The sequence below is a fragment of the Pteropus medius genome, unplaced genomic scaffold (genome assembly GCF_902729225.1).
Source record: "Pteropus medius unplaced genomic scaffold, Ma_sr-lr_union100, whole genome shotgun sequence".
Classification (NCBI taxonomy): Eukaryota; Metazoa; Chordata; class Mammalia; order Chiroptera; family Pteropodidae; genus Pteropus; species Pteropus medius.
Window position 1 is genome coordinate 1,198,251 of NW_024344433.1, and position 21,206 is coordinate 1,219,456.

Genomic DNA, 21,206 nt, shown 5'->3' on the forward strand with positions numbered 1-21,206 from the left:
TTTCAACAGCACCCCCAAACTGGTGGTGAAAAGGGGGAGCTGTGTGTGCTCAAATTGGGAGTTGGGCCAGTGGCAGTGGGAGGGGGAACTCCCAGGACTCACTGGAAACTGGAATGCTCCTATTCCCCCCATCCCCCGCAAGGGGACACGGACCCAGGCCTGCCCCCAGCTGAACTGCTCGTAAGAGTGATTGATTTATTCCACGGGTAGGTTAAAGCTAGAAAGAGGGGAAACCTACTAGGTAGGGCCATACCATGAAGGTTCCAAGCACAGGGTGACAGCCCTGTCCCTGATGGTTCAAATGGCTCACAGGCTAGAAGAAGGGGCATCTGAGTCAACGGGGAGATAGGGCTGGACAGTGGAAGCCTAGGTACTGTGTGTCCCCAAAGGAGCCCCACACAGCCTGGAGACAGCACCCAGCCACTGGTGTCAGGGAAGGGTTCTGAGAGGGATCAGTCATGTCAAGACATGGAGACAAGGTGTCGCCAGGGCCTACCCAGTCCCAGCCCGCCCACCTGGGACCTTCCCTTCACATTGCACTGGCTGATCATCACCTCCTGCTCTAGCCACAACCGCTTCCTCATCTTCTTTTCCTCCCTCCTTCACTTGCCCACCCCATCATGATACCCATCCGCTCTCTGACCAAGTGGCCACAACTTACACCTGCTTCCTCAAAGGCTTGCAAAGCCCCTCCTCTGCTGCACGGCCAGCTCCAGGGCTTGGCATGTACTTCACCCATCTCTCCCTCCAGTGCCCCAAGACCCCTGAGGGCTCTTTCACTCCCACTTTCTTGCCCTCTTGGACCTGTGTGGCACTATCCTAGGCCCACTGTTGAGACCCCAAGAACCTCTCCTCACTGGTTCCTGCCGCCTGGGGGAGGTGAGGTCAGTTCTCAATCTGCCTGGTGTTTCCTCTGTGCTGCAGCCCAGGTCTCCTTTCTTGGGGACCCTCTCCCCCACCTCTGCTATCCCCCAGTCTCCTAAACCTCCATCTCCCACATGGGACAGCTTTTTCTAGATTCCTGGCTGGGATACTTTTCTTCACATAGATTTCCCCCAATACCGTTTTTGTTAGAAGCATTCCCTTTCCCCATAGCATCATGAAACTCAGGATGCAGAAGAAAATTTCTTTGTTTCCATACTGGATCCTCCTCTCTTGGGGAAGTGAGAGAAGAATGCCCCAGCAGGCTAGGAGAGAAGTCACAGCATTACAGAACCATGTAATCTATAGTGATAATCCCAGTGGCACTTACTCAGCACCTACTATGTGCCAGACAACATTGTCAGCAATTCACAACTCAGTCTATTTTCCAGCCAAGGTAAGTAAAGCCCAGAGAAGTTAAAACAGATGCCAAGTGGCCAGTTGGGATCAGAGCAGGGTCTAGCCCCACAGCCCGACTTGGGCAGACAGAGAAGGAAGAAAAGTTGGTTGCAAAATAGGTCCCTGTGAGCCAGCCTCTCAGGGACCTGAAAGGTAAGTAGGCTGCATATGGGGCTCCTGAGATGCAGCAGGTTTGGGGCTCCCAGCCTGGGGTCTTCAGGCCTGAGAAGGGGACCTCCAGCCTCTGTGAGGCACTGGCTCAGCAGCCCTCAAGGCCCCTTCCGGTCCCAGAGGCCACCCCCTGAAACTACAGGGCCCCAGACGTCACTACAAGATGTGCCTGCAGATAAGGCCTGTGTTCTGCCCAGGGGGTGATGGATGGATGTGTCTTTTGAATATTCAGAGGAAAGAGTACATAGGATGGAAAATGTGGGCTGGGAAAGTTGGGGTTCATTTGCCTGGGGTTGCTTTGGAGTAAATATTCACTCCAGACATGCAAAGAGCCACAGAAGAAACTGATTGCTCACTCTCGCAGCCCCAGGCCTCTGACCTCACTGTTCTTCCCTACCTCTTCTCCTGCCTAACTCCTCCTCCTCCCCCAGGTATCTGATTAAATGCGGCTTTCTCCAAGAAGCCTTCCAGGCCTCAAACTGGGTGGGGTGGAGCTTTGTGTCAGTTTCACCAGACAATTGTGCAGGCAAGATTTGGTTCCAGAGTTAAAAAGACCCCAAGCCACTGCTGGGGAAACCTGTAGCCAGTGGGCTGGAGGGAGAGGGCTCACACCTCAGAGAAATGATTCCCCCAAGGGTGAACAACAGCCCCTTCCCCCAGGGCCCTTCCTCAATTCCTTCCACCTAGGCATCTTCAGCCATGCAGCTCACCTGCCTTTCCTCTGGATGGTCGGACAATGGTGGCTTTTCTCTTCTTGTTCTTTTCTGGTTCTGTCACAGCTCAGGGAGCTCGAACAAGTTACTTGACCTCTCTGTGCCTTAGTTTCTTCATTTAGGAAACGGTACCTCTGTCATAGGGCTATTGTGAAAATGAAAACAGACTTCGAAGCACATATACCATTATTGCCGCCGCCACCACCATCATCATCATATCGTCACCATTATCTCTGGATTTTCCGACTTTTCACAGAGAGCTAGTGACTGCATGTCCACGGGCAGCAACAGAACTCCCCTGCGCCCTCCAGGGGCAGCTCTCAGGTACTGCATTCTTCCAAGCACAATGCAGGAGCCTGAGGGTTGAAAGTGAAACACGTTCTCACCCCACCCCCGAAAATAAAACTGAATCCAACTCCGTTTAAATAACAAGAGAATCGATGGGACACAACAGCCACTTGCTGTGCACCTCTCCTAGGGGCCATCAAGTACCCGGGTTCCTTAAACATTTAAACCACAAAGGCAGTGTCACCTCTTCTGACAGTCCTTTTGGAGATCTTTATTTATTCAACACTGAGTCCCTATTCCATGCCATGCCAGACTCTGTTCTAGGCACTAGAGATCTGCTGTGAATAATGCATTTGAAAATCCCTACCCCTGTGGAGCTGACCTTCTAGCGAGGGTGAAGGAGAAGTAGCAAAATAAATATATATTCTATGGAATGTATCAGGTGGTTTCAGAAGCTGAGGAGTGAAATGAGTCAAGAAAAAAGGTGTGGGCATGTGATTTGTAACAGAGCAGGCCTCACTGAGGGGATAACCTGTGAGTCAAGACCTAAGGGAGGTGCGGGAGGGAGCTATGGAGATATGGGGGGAAGAGCATTCCAGGCAGAGGGAACAGCAAGTGCAAAGGCCTGGGGCAGGACTGTGACCACTGTGAAGTGAAGAGTGTCTTGCTCCTGGCTGCATCCCAGCAACTGGAATGGTACATTGCAGCCCATTGGCACATAGTAGTGTGCAGTAAAAATGGCATGGATGGAGGAAAAGCCCAGATGTGGGCTTCCGGGAAAGCTCGCTAAGGGCTCAAATGTTGGCTCCAGGGTTGCTGCCCTCTCTACCTGTTGGCTGATTCTCAGACAGCTTTCTTCTCTGTGGTCCAAGACTGTAACTTGGCTTCAAATCCCACTGAAGGAGCAAGAAGCTTTCTCTCAGTATTCCCAGCAGAAGCCCCAAACAACTCATTGGCTGAGTAGATCACATGTTCATCCCCAGCCAGTCCCTGAAGCTGACGGATGGGCCCGAGAGTACCCTAGGATCAGGTAACATGCCCCAGCATACCACACTGAGACAAGGGAGAAGAACCCAGGGAAGTCAAAGGCTATAACTGGAAGAAAGGGGAAATGGTGCTGGGCAGGCACAGAGCCAAAGCTCTGCCGAGTCATCATAACAGCTAAAATTTATTGATTCATTTATTATAAGCACTACTGTGTATGGCCCCAGCTAAGGTGCATTTATGCTCACAACAGCCCCATAAAATAGGCTTACCCCATTTACAGGCATGGGAACTGAGGCCAAGAGGTTTCACAGCTAGTAAGAGGCAAAGCCTGAGATTTCCTGACTCAACAGGAGCCCAGAGCCTCCACAGACCTAGACTCTGTAATATTCCAGGCTGCCAGGTGGCCACCTCTCACCAAGCCAGGGACAGGCTGCTGGACCAGCCAGTGAGCTGAAGACAGAAGCCCTCAGCATGAGAGAAAACTGAGAAGGCAAAGGGAGCCACGTCCTTGACAGACAAAGAGCAAGATGGAAGGCAGCTCAGGGCTGCCAGTGGGCCCGCAGGTAATGGGGAGACCTTTGACAGAGGCTAGAAGTGGCTTAGCCCAACTTGTTCCTTAAATGGAAGCCTGAGGTAGGGGTTGGGGGCCAACAGGAGGGTATGCTGTCTCTCAGGTCTGGGGCCCCAAGAAGTTAGGATAAGGAGGGGATGAGGGTGGAAGTACAACTTGTCGAGAGCGCAAGAAAGAATTTGGTATTTATGGTGTGCCTGCTGTATACCCAAGCCCTGACAGATGCATCTCATTTCAAGCTCAGTAGGACACCAGAAACCTGCTGTGAAGAAGGCTGCTCTACCTGCTGGCAGCTGGTGTCCCCACCATCCAGCCCAGCATAGTGCCAGGCACACAGAAGGTGCCCAATAAATGCTTGCTGAGTGGGGACCAGTGCTCAATAAATAACAGCTGTGGTTGATGCTGACTAGGGGAAGGCTCCCCTCGGCCCCCCACATTAGCCCAATCCCCAGCCAGTTCTTCCTCACCCCTGCCTTCCTTATCTCTCATTGGTCCCACTCCTCCTCATTCAAATCTTCCCCTCCACTCCATTCCCCCTCTTGCTCCATTTTCTTCCCACCCCATTGCCCTGCTCTCTGGTACCTGCACCAGTTCTTCCTTCCTCCTGCCCACTTGTCTCCCACCCTCCCACTCTGTTCTGCTCCAGCCTGCTCCTCCTCAGAACCATTACCCACCCCCCTTCCTCTCCAACCCTCACTTTTCACCTTCCTCAACCCATTCCCCCCAACTGAATCCCAGGCCTCTCACAAGTGTCTTGGGCCAGTTCTCCCATCCCTTGATTGGGACCCTGTGCTTAGGCCACACCCCTTCCTTGCTCTCAGCCTCCCTCCTCTCATCTATGACCTCCCCTGTCCCTGCACATCCCATCTGGTGTTCCAGGACCCTGCGTCTCCCCCTCTGGACTCAGCCGCCTTCAGGGTTCCTGGGGCAAGTGCTACTTGAGCAATGTTGGCGTTCCTGGCTCCTGCAACACCCAGCTCCGAATAGAGGGCCCAACCTTGGACCACAGGCCTAACAGAGCACCCGAGAGCCTCAGCCAGCCCATTGCATCTTCAAAGCCCGCCAGGGCTGTGTCTGACACCCACACTTTTGGTTGCCAAGTATACTGATATTGTCTACTTGTTTGGTGTTCAGTTAATGTCTGTTCGAGCAATGGCTAAATCAATGAATCAACATTTTAATAAAGAAATCCCATTTGTCAGATTTGTCTTCGGGTAAATGCGCCAAGTTCCCTGCGCTGGTCACAGTGCCATACCACTTTCAGCATCCTGCAGTGGAGCACTATCCCTTGGTCCCCCAGGCTGAGAAGGGAAGCGTTCGCCAGGTGCCTCCTGGGTGTGGAGACTGGCTGCCGCAGCTCCCTGTCACTGGGGCCGGCGCCTGCTTAGACACAGGAATCACAGTTCAGCTGCTTCTGCTTTTCTGTGAAAGTTTTGGAGTTCTTTTCTTGAGACTTTTGCCACCAACTCTTTCCGTTCATAATAAAAACATTGTAGGTCATGTTTGCTGGAGGGTATCTGAAAGAAACCCAGCAAAATCGCACTGTACCAGTGCACGACAGGGATTCCCGCTGCGCAGCCGCCCAGGGAGAAACCCACTCTGTCTCCAGGCAGCTCCGTCCCTCACGTTCTCCCAGCTCAGGCCCCCACAGCTCTGGTGGGTCTCTGTGGACGTGGCCAGTCTTGGCTCCTTCTGATAGCGCCAAGAACAAGGAGGAAAATGGCGAAGATGACGGAGAAGCCCCTCAGAACTGTGACATGGCTCAGGCTCGTTTCCGTGGGCTCTTTCCATCTCCCAGCTCTAACTCCTGCCCCAGTCAGGGCTGCCCTTTGTGTCAGGGGACCCATTCCTATCTCAGAGGTGGTCACTGGCTATGAGGTGGTAGTAGCTGGCCTGTGTGTGTTACCAGGCCCAGGAGCCCTGGCATTTTAATAGACACCTTTAGGGAAAGCAGTGCCATGCTGGTGGGGAGTTACATGCAGCAGCCTCTGAGCCAGAAAGGGGCAGGGTGGGGACAGACACCTCACTCCTCACCCAGCCCCATTTCTCTGTGCATGGCTGAGCACCCAGCACAGTATCCAACAGGCCCTGACGGGCCTGCAGAGACCTGCTCTTCTCACAAAGGGTGCAGAATAAGAGACATAATTTCAAGGTACAATTATCACATATACATAACCATGTAAACAACTTGCTTTCTGGTGCCTGCTCGTGGTCAGAGCCCCTGTGCCTGAGCCTTCTCGTCCCGGGGGACAATCGAAATACTGACAGGCATTGACCAGCCAGAATGGCCACGCTGGGCCAGATGTTAACCCTCCATGCACAGGGAAGATGGGAGATCTGTGGGAGGTTCTGGGGAGGGGTGTTTACCAACCAGTAGTGTCTTTCAATATCCTAACCAGCTGTACCGATGGGGATGAGCCCCGCTGTCACCTCTCTGGCCCCATCTTCCCATCCTCTTGCTGTACTTCCCCTTTCTTTGCTACATCCACATTCCTATTTTCTGGCCTCCCAGCCAGAGGCCACACCACCCCCTTTCAGGAGCCCTCAGTGGGAACAGGGGCGGCCCAATCTGCGTGGCTTATAGAGCCCAGCCCTGCCCAGGCAGAGACTCCGAAAACAGGCTGTGCACCAGAAACTCTAAGGCAGCGCCTGAACACTGACAGCCAGCAAGCTGTGCTTTCACGAGGCTGACAGGTGATGCACGTGCACCCCAGGCTCAGGGTCCCTGCCCTCCTTACTCCAGGATCAACAGGGAGATCTGGGCCACACTGGGACAAACATTGAGCTCTGGGAAGGACCGTGGGAGTTAAGAGCCACTCACAATGGCTGTTTCTTCCTGGTCAACACGAGCAGCAACAACCCTGTGGCCACCAGGATTCCCGCCACTGAGATGGCAGCGATGACAATGTTCCTCTGGAGGAAGAGCAGAAGCTGCGAGCAGGGCATCGTCTTGTTCCGGGGTTCTAAATGAGAGGACAGGGGGCAGAGAGGCTGATATATAGGGAGGGGGCAAGAGAACACTTTAAATGTTACATCGACTACACTCAGAGACTGCAACAGTCCTGGACAGCCCTGTAGCCTCCTTAAGAACACCTGGAGAACAAAGGAAGATTCCTGCTGGGATTGCTAACATGCCACTCCCACACCCTGAAGCGAATGCAGGAAAATAAAGCCTTTAAGTCACACCTTACACAAAATAAACACAATCGTTCATTGCTACATAAAACCCTGGGGAACCTATGGACCAAAGGCTGGAGACTGCCTGCAGCCCTTCCATGCCACAGAGTCTACCTTTCACACTGTAGGCCCACACCATCAAGGGAGTAAATGAGCAAAGTCTTTAAAGTGTAATTCACTGGAACTGAGAATGATATATAAACTGAATTCTCTGAATTCAGTCCCTCTCAGTGTTTTTCTCTGTCCCTGTCTCTGTCTCTCTGTCTCTGAGTCTCTCTCAGGCCCTCTCACTCTCTGCCTCTGAGAGGAGATCACACTCTGTCTGTGGAGTGTCACCCCTTCTCTAATAAACTCTCCTTTTGACTCTGCCTCTGGAGTGAGCTGAACCCTCTCCTGTGCTCAGCCTAGGGATTCTCTCTGTGCAGAGCTTGAGCTCCCCGCTTACCCAACCCTCCCCACCACCTTGTGGGAACTTGCCTGTCCTACATCAATGCAACCTCATCCTGGTCTACAGGGAACACCTGTTAGTTCTGCCTGTAGCAGAAATGGAAACCTTAGCCTCTGAGCTGCTGGCTCCAGCAAACCTCTCAGGAAGGAACTGGCCTCGTTTAAGAAACACATTCGTTCGCAGTTTGGTGATGAAAGTGAGCTGCTTAGGGTATGAGCTGGGAAGCAGCAAAGCAGTCAGAAAGGAGGTTCCACAAACCACAATTTGTAGGAAGTGAGGAGACAAGAGAGCTCAGATGGAGGGCAGAGGCAGCAGCACTAGAGGAGGTGACAAAGTCCTACTGCAATGGCTTTTAAGTAAGCCATTGGAGTCAGATATGGAGTCAGATATTTGGTTTGAAGCTTTTCCCAGGGTAGCCATACAACCTCTCTGCTGCTCCCACCCCGAGTTCCCCAGTTTCAGGAAAGTCTACCATATACAGAGCCTGCCTCGTATATGTAGGTTTGGGGAATTTTGTGACATAAGGCATTTAATCCTAAGATGCTCCCAAGTTCTAATGGCCCTCTGGTGACTTGCAGAAACCTTAAGGGTGGCACATGTGGCTTTGGAGTATAAGGCAGTCTTAGCGAAATCTCAGAGGAAGGAAACTGGAGACTCCTTGAGCTTTTGTCATCCCCTTTGTAGTACGACCAAAAGGGAAATGGGGTAGAGAAAGATACAATGACAGGAATCAGACGGTTTGGTGCTGAAGGGAGCCTAGGATGAAGGCAGGAGGTGCTGGCTTATTCAACTTCCTGACTGTACCTCTGCTGTGTCAGGAGGCAGCAGCATCAGGTAACTATGAGGGCTCTGTTGGAATAATTCAGTATTTAATCTCTCGGAGTTAGGAAGTAACACAGGTATAATTTTGACAGCAGGTGGCTATATGGAAGGAGTGACCTGGTTTGGGTACCAGCACATTGCCATGATGGGCAGGTTCCCCACCCATGCTGAATGGGCCCAGGCTCAGAAAGTCCGAGGCTGATGATCAGGGACTAAGTTCATGGTCGGCATGTAACCCTTCCTGTTGTTAGAAAGCCTCAGCATCCAGTCCTGCCAAGGGCTCACAAGATGATGCCCAAGTTATGAATGACTCTGGCTGAGAAGAAGCAACATGAAAGCAGTATCTTTTTGAAAAAATGGTCAATTTCCTGGATTTGGTTTAATTCACAATTTTAACTGCAGATCTATGCTTTTGCAGAATATGCTGACAACTACTCTGTTAGAAAAAAACCATGAAAGGCAAACAAACAAGTTCTGACTCACCTGTGTTTAAGTTTCTCCTTTCTTTCACATTGTGTAGATTATTACCTGGCTTAGCTGTCTCTTGAAGTATTTCTTTTTTTACAGTAGTGTACTGCTCACTTACAGCCCTGTTGAATAGAAAGGGTTCTTTATTCCTCTCCTCCTCTGACACGTGACCTACAACAGATAAAAGGCAAAATGGGTTCCACTAAAAACCATTGGCAAGTGATTAGTTCTGTTTTTAGGGTAAAAGTAACTTCCTCTCTGAGTCAAAGTGAGGAATTAGGGAGAATTTTGAAGCGTACAAGTGTACATCAAAGTTCTGTTTTTATTTTTTAGTCAAATTCCTGGGTGACCCATGTATAGACTGAGGTCCGGTGAAGAGGGTCCTTACCAAATATTTTAGCCAAGCCTTCCTCCAGATTTGCTGAACTTGGTGAAGAGTCGGCCTTGGAACCTGTGGGGAAAATAATCCTTAGCTGTGAGTCATTCTTTCACTGGCTCCACACAGAACCTTTTCAAGGCCATGGTCTCTCTTGCGTGGTGTTCTGAGAGCAGCATCGCACAGGGGGCCTGCTGGAGGGAGACAGAGCAGGACACAGTTCCAGTCCCCCTCTCTGAGTGCCTCAGGAGCTTGGGCAGTGAAGTTCTGTGGGTTTACTTTCCTCCTCTGAGACCCGTGGGCAAGGCACCAACCATGGGAGGCCCACGAGGAGGGGAGAGAAAACGTGCTGCTGTGACTTGGAGACTGAGAAGTGCTTAAGGTAGGGACAACAAAGGAAGACAGAGACGCTCCTCAGGTTTTTGAGAACTTTCCCCTGTCTAGGGAATGACACCAATAGGGGGAACCCTGACCATTTTGAAAATGTGGCACTTTCTTGTTTTGGAGGCAAGGGAGCAATACTACCTGGCTCTCCCCTATCTGCACTGTGGGTCTCTGTTTGTGGGGCGCTCAGAGGGCCTGAGGATTCCCCGCTTGACCTGCTTGATGAGCACGGGAACCCCTGATGTTGTCATTGGGTCCTTGAATGAAAAAAGGAAGGTGAATGAAATGGACTGGTGCACAATGGCCCCTAGGATGTCACGGACTGAATTCAAGACTTCTACTCAGAGTCATGGGGCTCCATCAAGGATATGAATCAATTTTGCTAAAACAGTGTAGTGACCTGTGCAGATTTTGAGCTATATGTTCAGACTGTTTTTATGGAGGTTGTGATGTCTCAGTGTCCAGACACATTTTCTTGATTCAAGGTCAAGGGCAGCCCTTTCCTCTGGCCCCAGGAAAGTAGGTGAACCACCGAAGAGGAAAACCTGTCCCCTAAGGAAGAGGTCACCAGAGCCACAGCACCCACCTACTCTGAATGTCTGTGGAATCCGAACTTTAATTTAAAACCAGTGACGATGCTGTCACTTGCTTTCCTGGCATTCATTCTGTATAGCCACTGAGTAATTTATAGGCATGGCAGCTTTCAACTCTATAAGCAAATTAGCAGGACAGTCTGCATGGTGTTTGCCAAAGGATTTTGAGTTTGACTAGTCTGATCCAATAAATTACACACAGACAGTTCTCTGTTCTGAGACATTGCTGAATCAGTAGGAATACACTGACATACACTAAATCATGTAAGCGCTTGGCTAAAAGTGTGTTGTTCATACAGTGTCAGCCAAGGTGCATGATAAAACCGTGTGCAGGACACCATCCCAATTACAGTATGTTCCCTGTTTTAATCTTGTGGTTCATGAAATGAACCGTGCGCTGGCATGGGCGTTAGTCATAAAATTGGTTTGCTAATGGTTTTATAATTTCTACAGGACATGTATGCCTGTGTATCCTGATAATTACTCAATTTAAATTTTTTCCTAATGCACATAGTGTCTACCTTAAAGGGTTTCTCTGTCACTTGTGTGATTTAGGCTAATGTGCGTGTTTTTTGCGTATGTGACCCGCTGGTTCCCCTCAGCTTTGGCATTTGAGCATTTCGCAAAGAGAGAAATTGGCTCTGCTCCTCAGTGCAAGTATTTTCCAGATGCTAGATGGAGGGAGGTGATGGGAAGGGAAGTGGGAAGGCTTCACTCTCAAAGCCAATGACTTGGGCACTTATGCGCATTGAACCACAAGGCTCTGTTGAACAGAAAGGTACTAAACTACTCATGGTCAGTGCTACCAGCAACAGTGAATGCCACCTGGAAATTAGTTCCTGTCCCTTGAACAGCCCACAGAGTGAGAGAGACTTCTTGACATGTGAACTTCAGAGATCACCCCAAAACTCAGGGGTATTCACACTGGAGACAATAGACTCCCATAGTTGCTAGGTTATAGAAGGTGTTTCACACAATTTTCCTTCCACATCTCAATTTTTGTTTCCCCCACACATCTGGTTTCAAGGATGCTAAAATGGTAGGGTAGAACAAATAAGACATACACAGGCCTGCAGAAATGTGTGTGCTTGCAGGTTTAAAGACATATACTTACTTTCTTTCATGGCTCTCTTTGTAATTGATTTGCCTGCTGTTCTTCTTGTCTCATCCAAGGCAGCACTGGAAAACACTTGCAGGAAAATTTCATCTCAAGGGAAGCAAAGAAAGGCAGGTTAATACTAGCAGTGCAGGATTGACATGTCCTTCTCTGTAAGTACCTAATGCATTCTAGAAATACAGTAAATCAGTGACACATATCATTTATTAGACATATAATGCCACACTCTAAAATGCCTGGTCTTGGGAAGGAGAACTTGGGTCTATCAAAATCATTTCTGAAAAATTGTGATTTCACTAGATATCCCAGACAGGAAACATTGTAGACACACTATAGAAAATTTCCCCCAAATCTCATGATATTAATGTTATAATTTTTCTTCTTGCACCTGTGCTCATTCTCTCCACCTCTGGGACTGTCCCCAATCTATCCCTCTGTATGAACAAACCTCTCCCTGTTTCCATAAGAAGTACATCACTTTCTCCCCCAGAGACGTGCTGCCTCTCCTATGAAGCTGCTCGCAGGGAAAGTCCTGCTCTTGTGGCAAACAGACTTCATTAGGACTTTGCCATTTACCAAAACGTGATCTTTGGCTAATAACTCTAACCCCTTTGAACTTTGGATTACTCACTGGTAGGATGGTAACACAATTATTTAACTCGAAGATCTTCTGGGAAAAATTGTCTAAAACAATGTATACAAAAGCACTTAACACAGGACCAGCGTGAGGATCACGATAAAGGCTATTTAGAAAGTGCTGCTCACCATCTTATTTATAACAATAACGCCCAGATCAGTTGGTCATATTGCTTGTTTTCTACTCATTGGAACTTTGCACAGGTGAAATGTAGGCAAGGAAGAAAAAAAAGACATAAAGTACAAATGAAACAAAGATCTAATTAACATACGTGCCAGCACCAAGCTGATCAAGAAAGGAAGGTTTCAGTGGTGAGACGCCCATTTGGAAGAATACACAAGAGGCCAACATGAGGATGAAATGGCAGACACCAACTTTATTGTGGGGAGCGTGTTTCTATTGCAGGGAGTGCAGTTCTATTGCAGGGAGCACACTTCTGCTCTTCTTCTGCTCCCCTTCTGCACCCCAAGGGACTGCATGGCTCCACATATATCAGAGTACAATAGTGGCATTCAGCCACACATGCGTGATACAATAAGCTGAATTATGTTTACATATTTCAGGAGCAGGCACCCTACTACACTAATGTACCATTCTAAATCTGGGGTCCTATTCCTAGCTGCGAGCCTGGATCACAGCCAGACCTGGGACCAGCCAGGCCTGGGACCCACAATATGACCAGAAAAACAAACAAACAAACAAACAAACAAACAAACAAACAAACAAAAAACCTGGCATAGATTCTGCGGTATACCATTACCAGCCATGTTTATCTCCTTCCTTGCCTGTTTTTGATTGGAGCCTCAGGGACTATCCCTGCAAAGCTCCCCTGAAAACTCCTGTGACCCTAGAGGAGCCTTGCCTCTCAGATGAGAGAGAAAGCAGTGCTGGGGCTGTAGTTCCCCCAACCCCCACCTCCTGCCTTGAAAGTGGAAGTGATGTCTGTAGCTGCAGAAGCTGTCTTATGACCAAGAGACAGGAGGACCAGGGAAGGCCCTGATGATCTCAAACGGGCTCCAACCTGAGGTCACCGAGCACTGCACCAAAGCCAAGGTTGCCTCCCTCAGACTGTGTGACAGAAATAAAATGAACTATTCTCTGTTTAAGCCACTAAACTCAGGTGTTCTGGTAACTGCAGCCAAGTGCATTCTTAACGGGCACAGCGACTATGATAACATCTGGACGTCCTTCACTGAGATGATCCTGGCCACTCAGTTCTGATGAGTCATTATTGTACAGAGGACCCAAGTGTAAGTTCCTGAAAATCATAAAGCCCATGCAGATTGGGATAGAATAGAACAAGGGACCCCGACCCTTGGACCACAGGCCAGTATTAGTCTGTAGCCTGTTAGGAACTGGGCCACACAGCAAGAGGTGAGTGGTGGGTGAGCAAGTGAAGCTTCATCTGTATTTGCAGCCGCTCCCTAGCACCAGCATCACCACTTCAGCTTCACTTCAGATCATCAAGCGTTAGATTCTCATAGGAGGACAGGTCTCTTGTGCCGAAAAGGTTGGGGACGGCTGGAATAGAAGACTGTGGATCATTCATACACAAAGCTTTTGCCTAGCTCTACACAAAACTGTAAGAGGAACTGGAGGTCCAAAGGGGATGGAGACCTGCTGCCTGGCCTGCATCCTTGAGCCATCCAGACATGTGGGAGAGGTAGATATACATAAACATGACCAGGCACACTGACACAGCCATGCAGAGCAATGAGGCAAAGGCCAGAGCAGAGAGGAGAGGAAAACCAGCTCAGCCCCAGGCAGCCAGGAGATAGGCACTGGACCGAGCAGACTTCAGGAGGAGGTGGTGGGCCCTGCCAGGAGGGGCTGAGTCTGGGTTGAGTGAAAATAGTTCCTGAGACCCCCAAGTTCACTCCTGTCTATGAATGTTGGGTGCCAGTCAATTCTCTTCAACACTCTGGTGTTCATAGTGGTCATAGCAGCTCTGGTGGGTCAGTATGTGAATGCAAGAAACCTAGGAGAAGCAATCTGGGGACACTAACCCGATGAGCTACTGGACCATGAGAAGTCCTTGAAGCAGTCATTAAACAGCTGCTACAGACCAATGACAGCCCCACCAAGATCCCACAGGACATTCCCTGTGCCTCAGAGAAGAATCTGGAGTTGGGGGTCATGACCCAGACAATTTCATGTCACAACAGGACTGCCAAGGACACAAAAAATCCAAAGGGTAAGACTTTCCTCAGAGGTTTCAAATTCATTTACGGATGTTGTATATAAAAATTATACCCACAAAAATTGGTGAGAGGCTGGGAGGAGGGGGGAAGAAGAATAATAGATTCTATAAACAGAAAATTCTCCATTTATAAACCTGTTACTAATGTCTCATAGTTACATTTTTTTTTTGAAACATACTAATTTCTCCTTCACTTTTAACGCCTTTTGGTTTCTGCCCGTCTCTGAAAACTGCCATTTCATTTTCCCCTTCCAAGTTTACTTTGCTAAGCCACATTGATGATATTTATTCTGAGTCCTTTTTCAGGGGCTATTGGTACATTTTTGGGTGGTCTACTCGCCTGGTGAATAGATAGGTGATTATTATAAGGACACAATAATTAACCATCACATTCACTCATTCCAAACAATGAGTTCTCATCACCAGCCCCTTCCTTGGTGAATGGGGTGAACTACAAGTTCCTGAACTGCTGCTCAGACAGAACCAGGCAAGTTGATCGGTGGCCTACCAATGTCAAGGCCCATACTGGCAGAGCACTGGAGCTCAGTAGGCCCTCAGGGCTGATGAGAGCCTCCTAAACCCTGACCCAGACACCCATCTTCAGATGCACGACCCTTTTCCTCACATGTGGATTCAGAGACATGGGGCACCTTTAGGAAAGAAGTCTTCTCGTTCCCAGGCGGGAACTCCCAAGAGCAGGGACAGTGGGGCTGCAAGAGTTGACTGCACTCATTCCTTCATTCACTCATGGGTGCCCGCCCATTAATTAGCAGATAATTACGCAAATTTACTGAAGCCTCTTTAACAGCACATGGGAGAAGGGCAAACCACAATTCCTGACATGGGACAGCACGCGGTGCAAAGGGCCACATCCCACATTCAGGGATGTCCTCTCCCCAGAAGACTGGCAGGCACCGCCCTGAGGTCGGAACACCGAGCAGCTCCTAAACCAGAGAGCAGCACTCGTGCTCCCACCCCCAGCCCCCATAGCCCCTATTCAGACCAAACAACTCTCGGGGCCCAATCCTGATCCCACACAGCACCAAAGAGGTTGCTCTGGAATCTGGACGGTGGCCTTCAGCAGACGGCTGTGGCTTCACACCCTTCGCCTCCATGTCCACTACTGAGGCCTCCCTAGGCCAGTTACTCTCAAGCAGTAAATGGGAGGTTTGGGGTAGATCGAAGAGCCCCAGCTGAGACCTACCTGGCCGGCTTTAAAAACAACTCTCGCCAAGGTTTCACCCCGCACCAAGGAACCTGATGGCCCGGGTGGGTCTGGATTTTCTACTACATCTCCCAGGCAATCCTCACACTCCAGAAGGCTGAGGACCTGGGCAGAATGTCTCTTTCAGTCTCTGGGCCTCACCTCCTCGACCACAGGCAGCTGCATCTCCTGGTACAGTCCAGGCAGATGCAATGCACCTGCCCTTAGGGAGGGCTGACGCTGCACTTCCAATATCTTCCAGAGGGTGGCCCTGCTGCTGCCACCAGGAAGCCTCCCTGAGGGACAGAATCCTTCCCAGGTGTCGATCAGCTACGCTTTTGATGATTTCTCGGGACTCCAGCCACTCAGAGAACTGCTTCCAGCACCCATACAAAGCACCTTCGTCCCCATCAGGGCAGCAGGAACTGGTTATCTGGGGGCCAACTGGGGACAAGCATGTGATGCTCAAACACGGCCCTGTGGTTCCCATGAGGAGAATCCTTACCAAATATTTTAGCCAAGCCTTCCTCCAGATTTGCTGAACTTGGTGAAGAGTCGGCCTTGGAACCTGTGGGGAAAATAACCCTTAGCTGTGAGTCATTCTTTCACTGGCTCCACACAGAACCTTTTCAAGGCCATGGTCTCTCTTGCGTGGTGTTCTGAGAGCAGCATCGCACAGGGGGCCTGCTGGAGGGAGACAGAGCAGGACACAGTTCCAGTCCCCCTCTCTGAGTGCCTCAGGAGCTTGGGCAGTGAAGTTCTGTGGGTTTATTTCCCTCCTCTGAGACCTGTGGGCAAGGCATCAACCATGGGAGGCTCATGAGAAGGGGCAAGAAAACATGCTTCTGTGACCTGGAGACCGAGAAGCGCCCTCCCCTTCCCATGTCTGGGTATCAAGACCTATTGTGAACTCATGGCTGTGCTCAGGGATCACAGTAGGGACAACAAAAGCAGACAGACACGCACCTCAGGTTTTTGAGAACTCCCCCCTCTTCCCCATCCAAGGAATGACACCAATAGGGAGAACCCTGACCATTTCGGAAATATGGCACTTTCTTATTCTGGAGGCTAGGTAGCAATACTACCTGGCTCTCCCCTATCTGCACTGTGGGTCTCTGTTTGTGGGGCGCTCAGAGGGCCTGAGGCTTCCTCACTTGACCTGCTTGATGAGCAAAGGGAACTCCTGATGTTGTCATTGGCGAATGAAAAAATGAAGGTGAATGAAATGGACTGGTGCACAATGGCCCCTAGGACATCACAGACTGAGTTCAAGACTTCTGCTCACACTCACAGGGCTCCATCAAGGATATGAATCAATTGTGCTAAAACAGTGTAACGTTCACATGGATGTGAAGTACAGCATAGAGAATATAGTCAATAATATCATAATAACTATGTATAGTACCAAGTGGGTAGTAAACTAATCGGGCGCATCACTTCATAAATTATGTAAATGTCTAACCACTCTGCCGTACATCCGATACTATTATAAAATAATATTGAATGTCAACTCTAATTTAAAAATTAAATTAAAATTAAAAAGAGCGAAACGATTAAAAAATCAATGTAGTGATCTGTGTAGATTTTGAGCTATATGTTGAGCCTCTAATGGAAGTTGTGAGGTCTCCGTGTTCAGACACATTTTCTTGGTTCTAAGGGCAGCCCTTTCCTCTGGCCCCAGGAAAGTAAGTGACCCACCAAGGAGGAAAAACCTGTCCCCTAATGAAGAGGTTGGCAGAACCATAGCACCCACCTACTCTGAGTGCCACAGAGCAGGCCTAAGTGTTTGTGGAATCTGAACTTTAATTCAAAACCATTGACAACATTGATTGTCACCTGGTTTCCTGGCATTCGCTCTGCATAGCCATTGAGTAATTTGTGTACATGGCAGCTTTCAACTCTACAGGAAAATTAGTAATCGAGTCATTCCCAGTGCCTGGACATTGCTTCCAGGTACAATGCCTTTTTGGTAAATGAAAGAAACAAAAAGTTCTCTTTTGTTGAGATATTAGTAAATCATTAAGGATCAATACAATAGAAGTGTAAGCAAACTAATGCAGTAAAATATATCTTCAAAAAAACCCTTTGGATTTTAAAGTGCCCTAACAGAAGTAGTTCCTGTAGTCTTCCCTTTTCCTGCTGTCACCCCTAACTGACAGTTTGCATAATGTACCTACTCACTGTCCTTTAAGACAATTGACACTGTTTTGTGATCTTGGTCTATATAATTTTTGCAGAACAATACTGTTCTTTCGCCATCCCAAGGACTGTGTCTACTGTTTCTGCTTTTATCCCTAGACCTGATATATCTTACATTGAAAGAATTTCCAAGAATTACTAATTAGTTTAGTAAAAAGCAAAACAACAGGGAAATCTAATGTTTACTTGGAAAAAGCTATGAAGTATGTTCATAACAGCGTGATTCAGATAGTCAAAAGGTGGGAACAACCCAAACGCCTGTCAAATAAATGATAAAGGAATTAACAAAATGGGGCATATCTATACAATGGAATATTATTCAGTCATAAAAAAGGAATGAAGTACTGATGCATGCTACAATGTGGGTGAACGATAAAAATATATTAAATGAAAGAAGCCAGTCACAAAAGACCACATCATTCCATACATGAAATATTCAGAATAGACAAAACTATAGAGCAGACAGTAGATTAGTGGTAGTCAAGGGCCGTCAGAAAGGGGAAATGAGAAGTGACAGGTAGTGAGTGTGACATTACTTTCTGAGATGATGAAAATGTTCTAAAATTAGACAATGGTGATTCACAACTCTCTGGATATACTAAAAATCGCCACTTTAAGAGGGTGAATTTTACATTACGTAAAAATAATACCTCAAGCTATTATTTAAAATATAGTATGTATCTATGAGGGGACAGATATAACAAGACTATCTTGGCTAGCACATGGAGGGTTCACTCTACTAGTCTACTTTTGTGTATGTTTGGAAATTTTTATAAAGAAAAGTTAAAATATGTATGTATGATAAACCCCTGTGGAACTCTGGATTTTGAGAAAGCTTCGAAGTTAGGAAAAATGGTAAAGTTACTCCCTTCTCCTGAGCAAGAATTTCATATGGCAGATTCAGGTACAGGAAGACGGTAGAGATGGGGTGAGGCCCGTGTCACCACTGCAGAGCCGACAGGAGGAGACCGTCTCTCCACAGATTTAGGCTCACAGTGTGTCTCCCACTTTATCTACAACAATATACTGGTGACAGTACCTTTGACCTGGAGGAACAGGTGGTGGCGCTCCACACCCTGCCAACAGTCCAGGAGGAGGACAAAGAGGAGGGTCTCTGCTCCTCTCATCTTCGCCATGCTCTGTGCACCATTAGAGAGAAGTAAACCTTCTGAAATCCTCAGATGATAGAACAGCCTTGACCTGCAGGATACAGTGGAACCCACCAGTCTGTGAAGTCACAGCCGAATGAGGTGGCAGCAGTTCTACAGTAGGAAAAGGGGAGGGCCCAGTGTCTGTGGACAGGGACTGGAGGGGGACACCGGCAGCCCTGCAGTGCCTTCCTTCGTCCCACACGCACTGTAGCCAGGAGGCGATGGGATGTTAACCGGAATCTTAAGTTGCAGGTGACAAAAACTCTCTAAATCAGCTTAAGTGAATTGGAAGTGGCTAGAGTAGCTAAAAAAATCTTAGGATAAATCAAGATGTCACATTAAGTGTTGTTATTTATTGTATTACATAAAATTATAACAAAAATATTATAAACAAAAGTATAAGCCAATAATTGTGTATCACTATTTCTCCTATTGTGTTTTATAAGTATTAAACTACTTTCGAAGAAAAAATCTTTGTATTTTAGCACCTTTAACTGCACTTTTTTCCCTGTATTTTCATTCTGCATTGGGCCCCACAAATTATGTTGCCAGCCCTGCCCTTTAGCCCCCATGTGCACACACTATACACAGTGACAGGTAGAAGAGATCTTTGAGGGGCAAAAAGTTGCACAAAAGTTATAAAGTAGAATTCTGAGTGGCTCAGGCTGATATAACAAAGTACCACAAAATGGGGAGCTGAAACAATAGAATTCTATTGTCTTACAGTTCTGGAGGCTAGAAGTCCAAGATCAAGGTGTCAACAGGGTTAGTGTTTTCTAAGGTCTCTCTCCTTGGCTCGTAGGTGGCCATCTTCTCCCTGTGCCTTCACATCATCTTCCCTCCCCACACATCTGTGTCCAAAGTTCCCCTTCATACAAGGATACCAGTCATATTGGATTACAGCCCACCTTAACGACCTTATTTAACCTTAGGCACCTCTGTAAAGACACGCCAAATAAATCCATATTCTGAGGTTCTGGATGTTAGGACATCAACATATAAATTTATTGCAGTGGGGGACAAAATTTAACCCATAACATTTATTGCGGTGGGGGACAAAATTTAACCCATAACCCAACACAAAACTCTCACCCTAAGCATAACCAGGAGGAGATGGCATCAGGCACAGCATTCCATCATCTCTTTTTTTTTGGGGGGGGGTGTCTGTCCCTAGGGGGAATTCCCCAAAGACCTCACCTTATGAGCTCCTCTATATGTGCTAAAAACTTACAGGATTGGTACATCTTGTCTTGTCAACAAAAGGTTACTGCCCTTAATCCAATACCAATAGGAATCCCCAATCTGGGGTGCAGTAAAAGGAGAGACTTTATTCAGGGAAACGCAGCCACCAGTGGAAACAAAAAGTGCACTCCCCCAAGACAAAGTGGAGGTCTACTTATACAGAGAAAGCTCCTGCCCTGGTCCCTGATTGGTCCACATTTATGCAAATGAAGGATCCAAATTTGCAGTTTGATTGGTCCAAATTGCAATGTCTTGATTGATTGGAACCACTTGTTCTGATTGGTCAGTATGGAGCTGTTCTGATTGGTCAGTATGGAGCTGTTCTGATTGGTCAGTAAATATGCAAATGAGAATATAGCTGTATAGCTCTGATTGGACAGGGGTGGTCTCAGCCCATTGGTCAAAATACCATTCCAGGAAGTCCTTTATAAGTGCTGGCTTAACCAGCAGGAACACAGTGCAGCAGGCTTGGCAGCCCAGTCTGTGGCTTTTCCCTGAAATATAACATGAGCGAGAGGTGCCCTGTAAACAATAACTGCTAGACTCTGATTATGAATTTGAGCCCAGTTAACCATGAGTCTTTTTTGACAGGTATAATCTTTCTTGGATCAACAGAGATTATCAGTAAAGTGAGTGTAAGTGACAGTTACTGAGATTGAGAAGATCAAAGGAATCTAAGTGCTAGGGTGAAATTCAGGCAAGAAACGGAGGTGCTGTCTGGGAGATGCTGAGAGGATGGCCAGAAGGAGCATGAGAGAGTGGCTGGCTCTGTAGGTTTGAGGGATACTCTTCATACTATCATGCTCTTACCCACCTCCCTCTCTTCCTCTCTTTCTTTTTTTCTCCCTCCAAAGTAATGTTTCTGAGCTTTTCCTCTTCCTAGTTATCTCAGAGGATAATTGATGAGCCTGCCTTCCTGCTTCTGTAGCCAAGTTTGCTCTATAGTCTTCAACAACATGAACTTTTAGGGCCCTTTTCAGCCGCTCCTCCCTCCAGCACTTTTGTCCTTTTGTCCATTATTCATGGAGTTTTTTTCACAAACAAGACCCTGGCCTTCTTTTATAAAGGCTCAGGTATTTATTAGTTATGCAGACACCTTTTCACTTCGGTTTTTAAATTTTATTTAAAAAGTAAGATA

At 48.0% G+C, this 21,206-nt stretch overlaps 1 protein-coding gene and 1 long non-coding RNA gene across 2 annotated transcripts; one reads left to right on the top strand and one right to left on the bottom strand.

Moving 5' to 3' along the window:
• The first annotated feature begins 3,738 nt into the window (after positions 1–3,738).
• On the top strand, positions 3,739–5,251 carry LOC120610235 (uncharacterized). Its single transcript, XR_005654891.1, has 2 exons — positions 3,739–4,042; positions 4,930–5,251. It is a non-coding gene; the product is annotated as an uncharacterized LOC120610235 (long non-coding RNA).
• A 13-nt stretch (positions 5,252–5,264) lies between these two features.
• Positions 5,265–20,154, bottom strand: CUNH2orf92 (chromosome unknown C2orf92 homolog). Its single transcript, XM_039872501.1, has 8 exons — positions 20,058–20,154; positions 18,715–18,875; positions 15,982–16,044; positions 11,433–11,525; positions 9,354–9,416; positions 8,981–9,136; positions 6,872–7,013; positions 5,265–5,567 (listed from the first exon to the last, which is right to left on the bottom strand). Exons 2-8 carry the CDS (start codon positions 18,809–18,811, stop codon positions 5,435–5,437), a joined length of 747 nt encoding a protein of 248 aa, XP_039728435.1. The 5' UTR covers positions 18,812–18,875; positions 20,058–20,154; the 3' UTR covers positions 5,265–5,434.
• Positions 20,155–21,206: the final 1,052 nt, after the last annotated feature.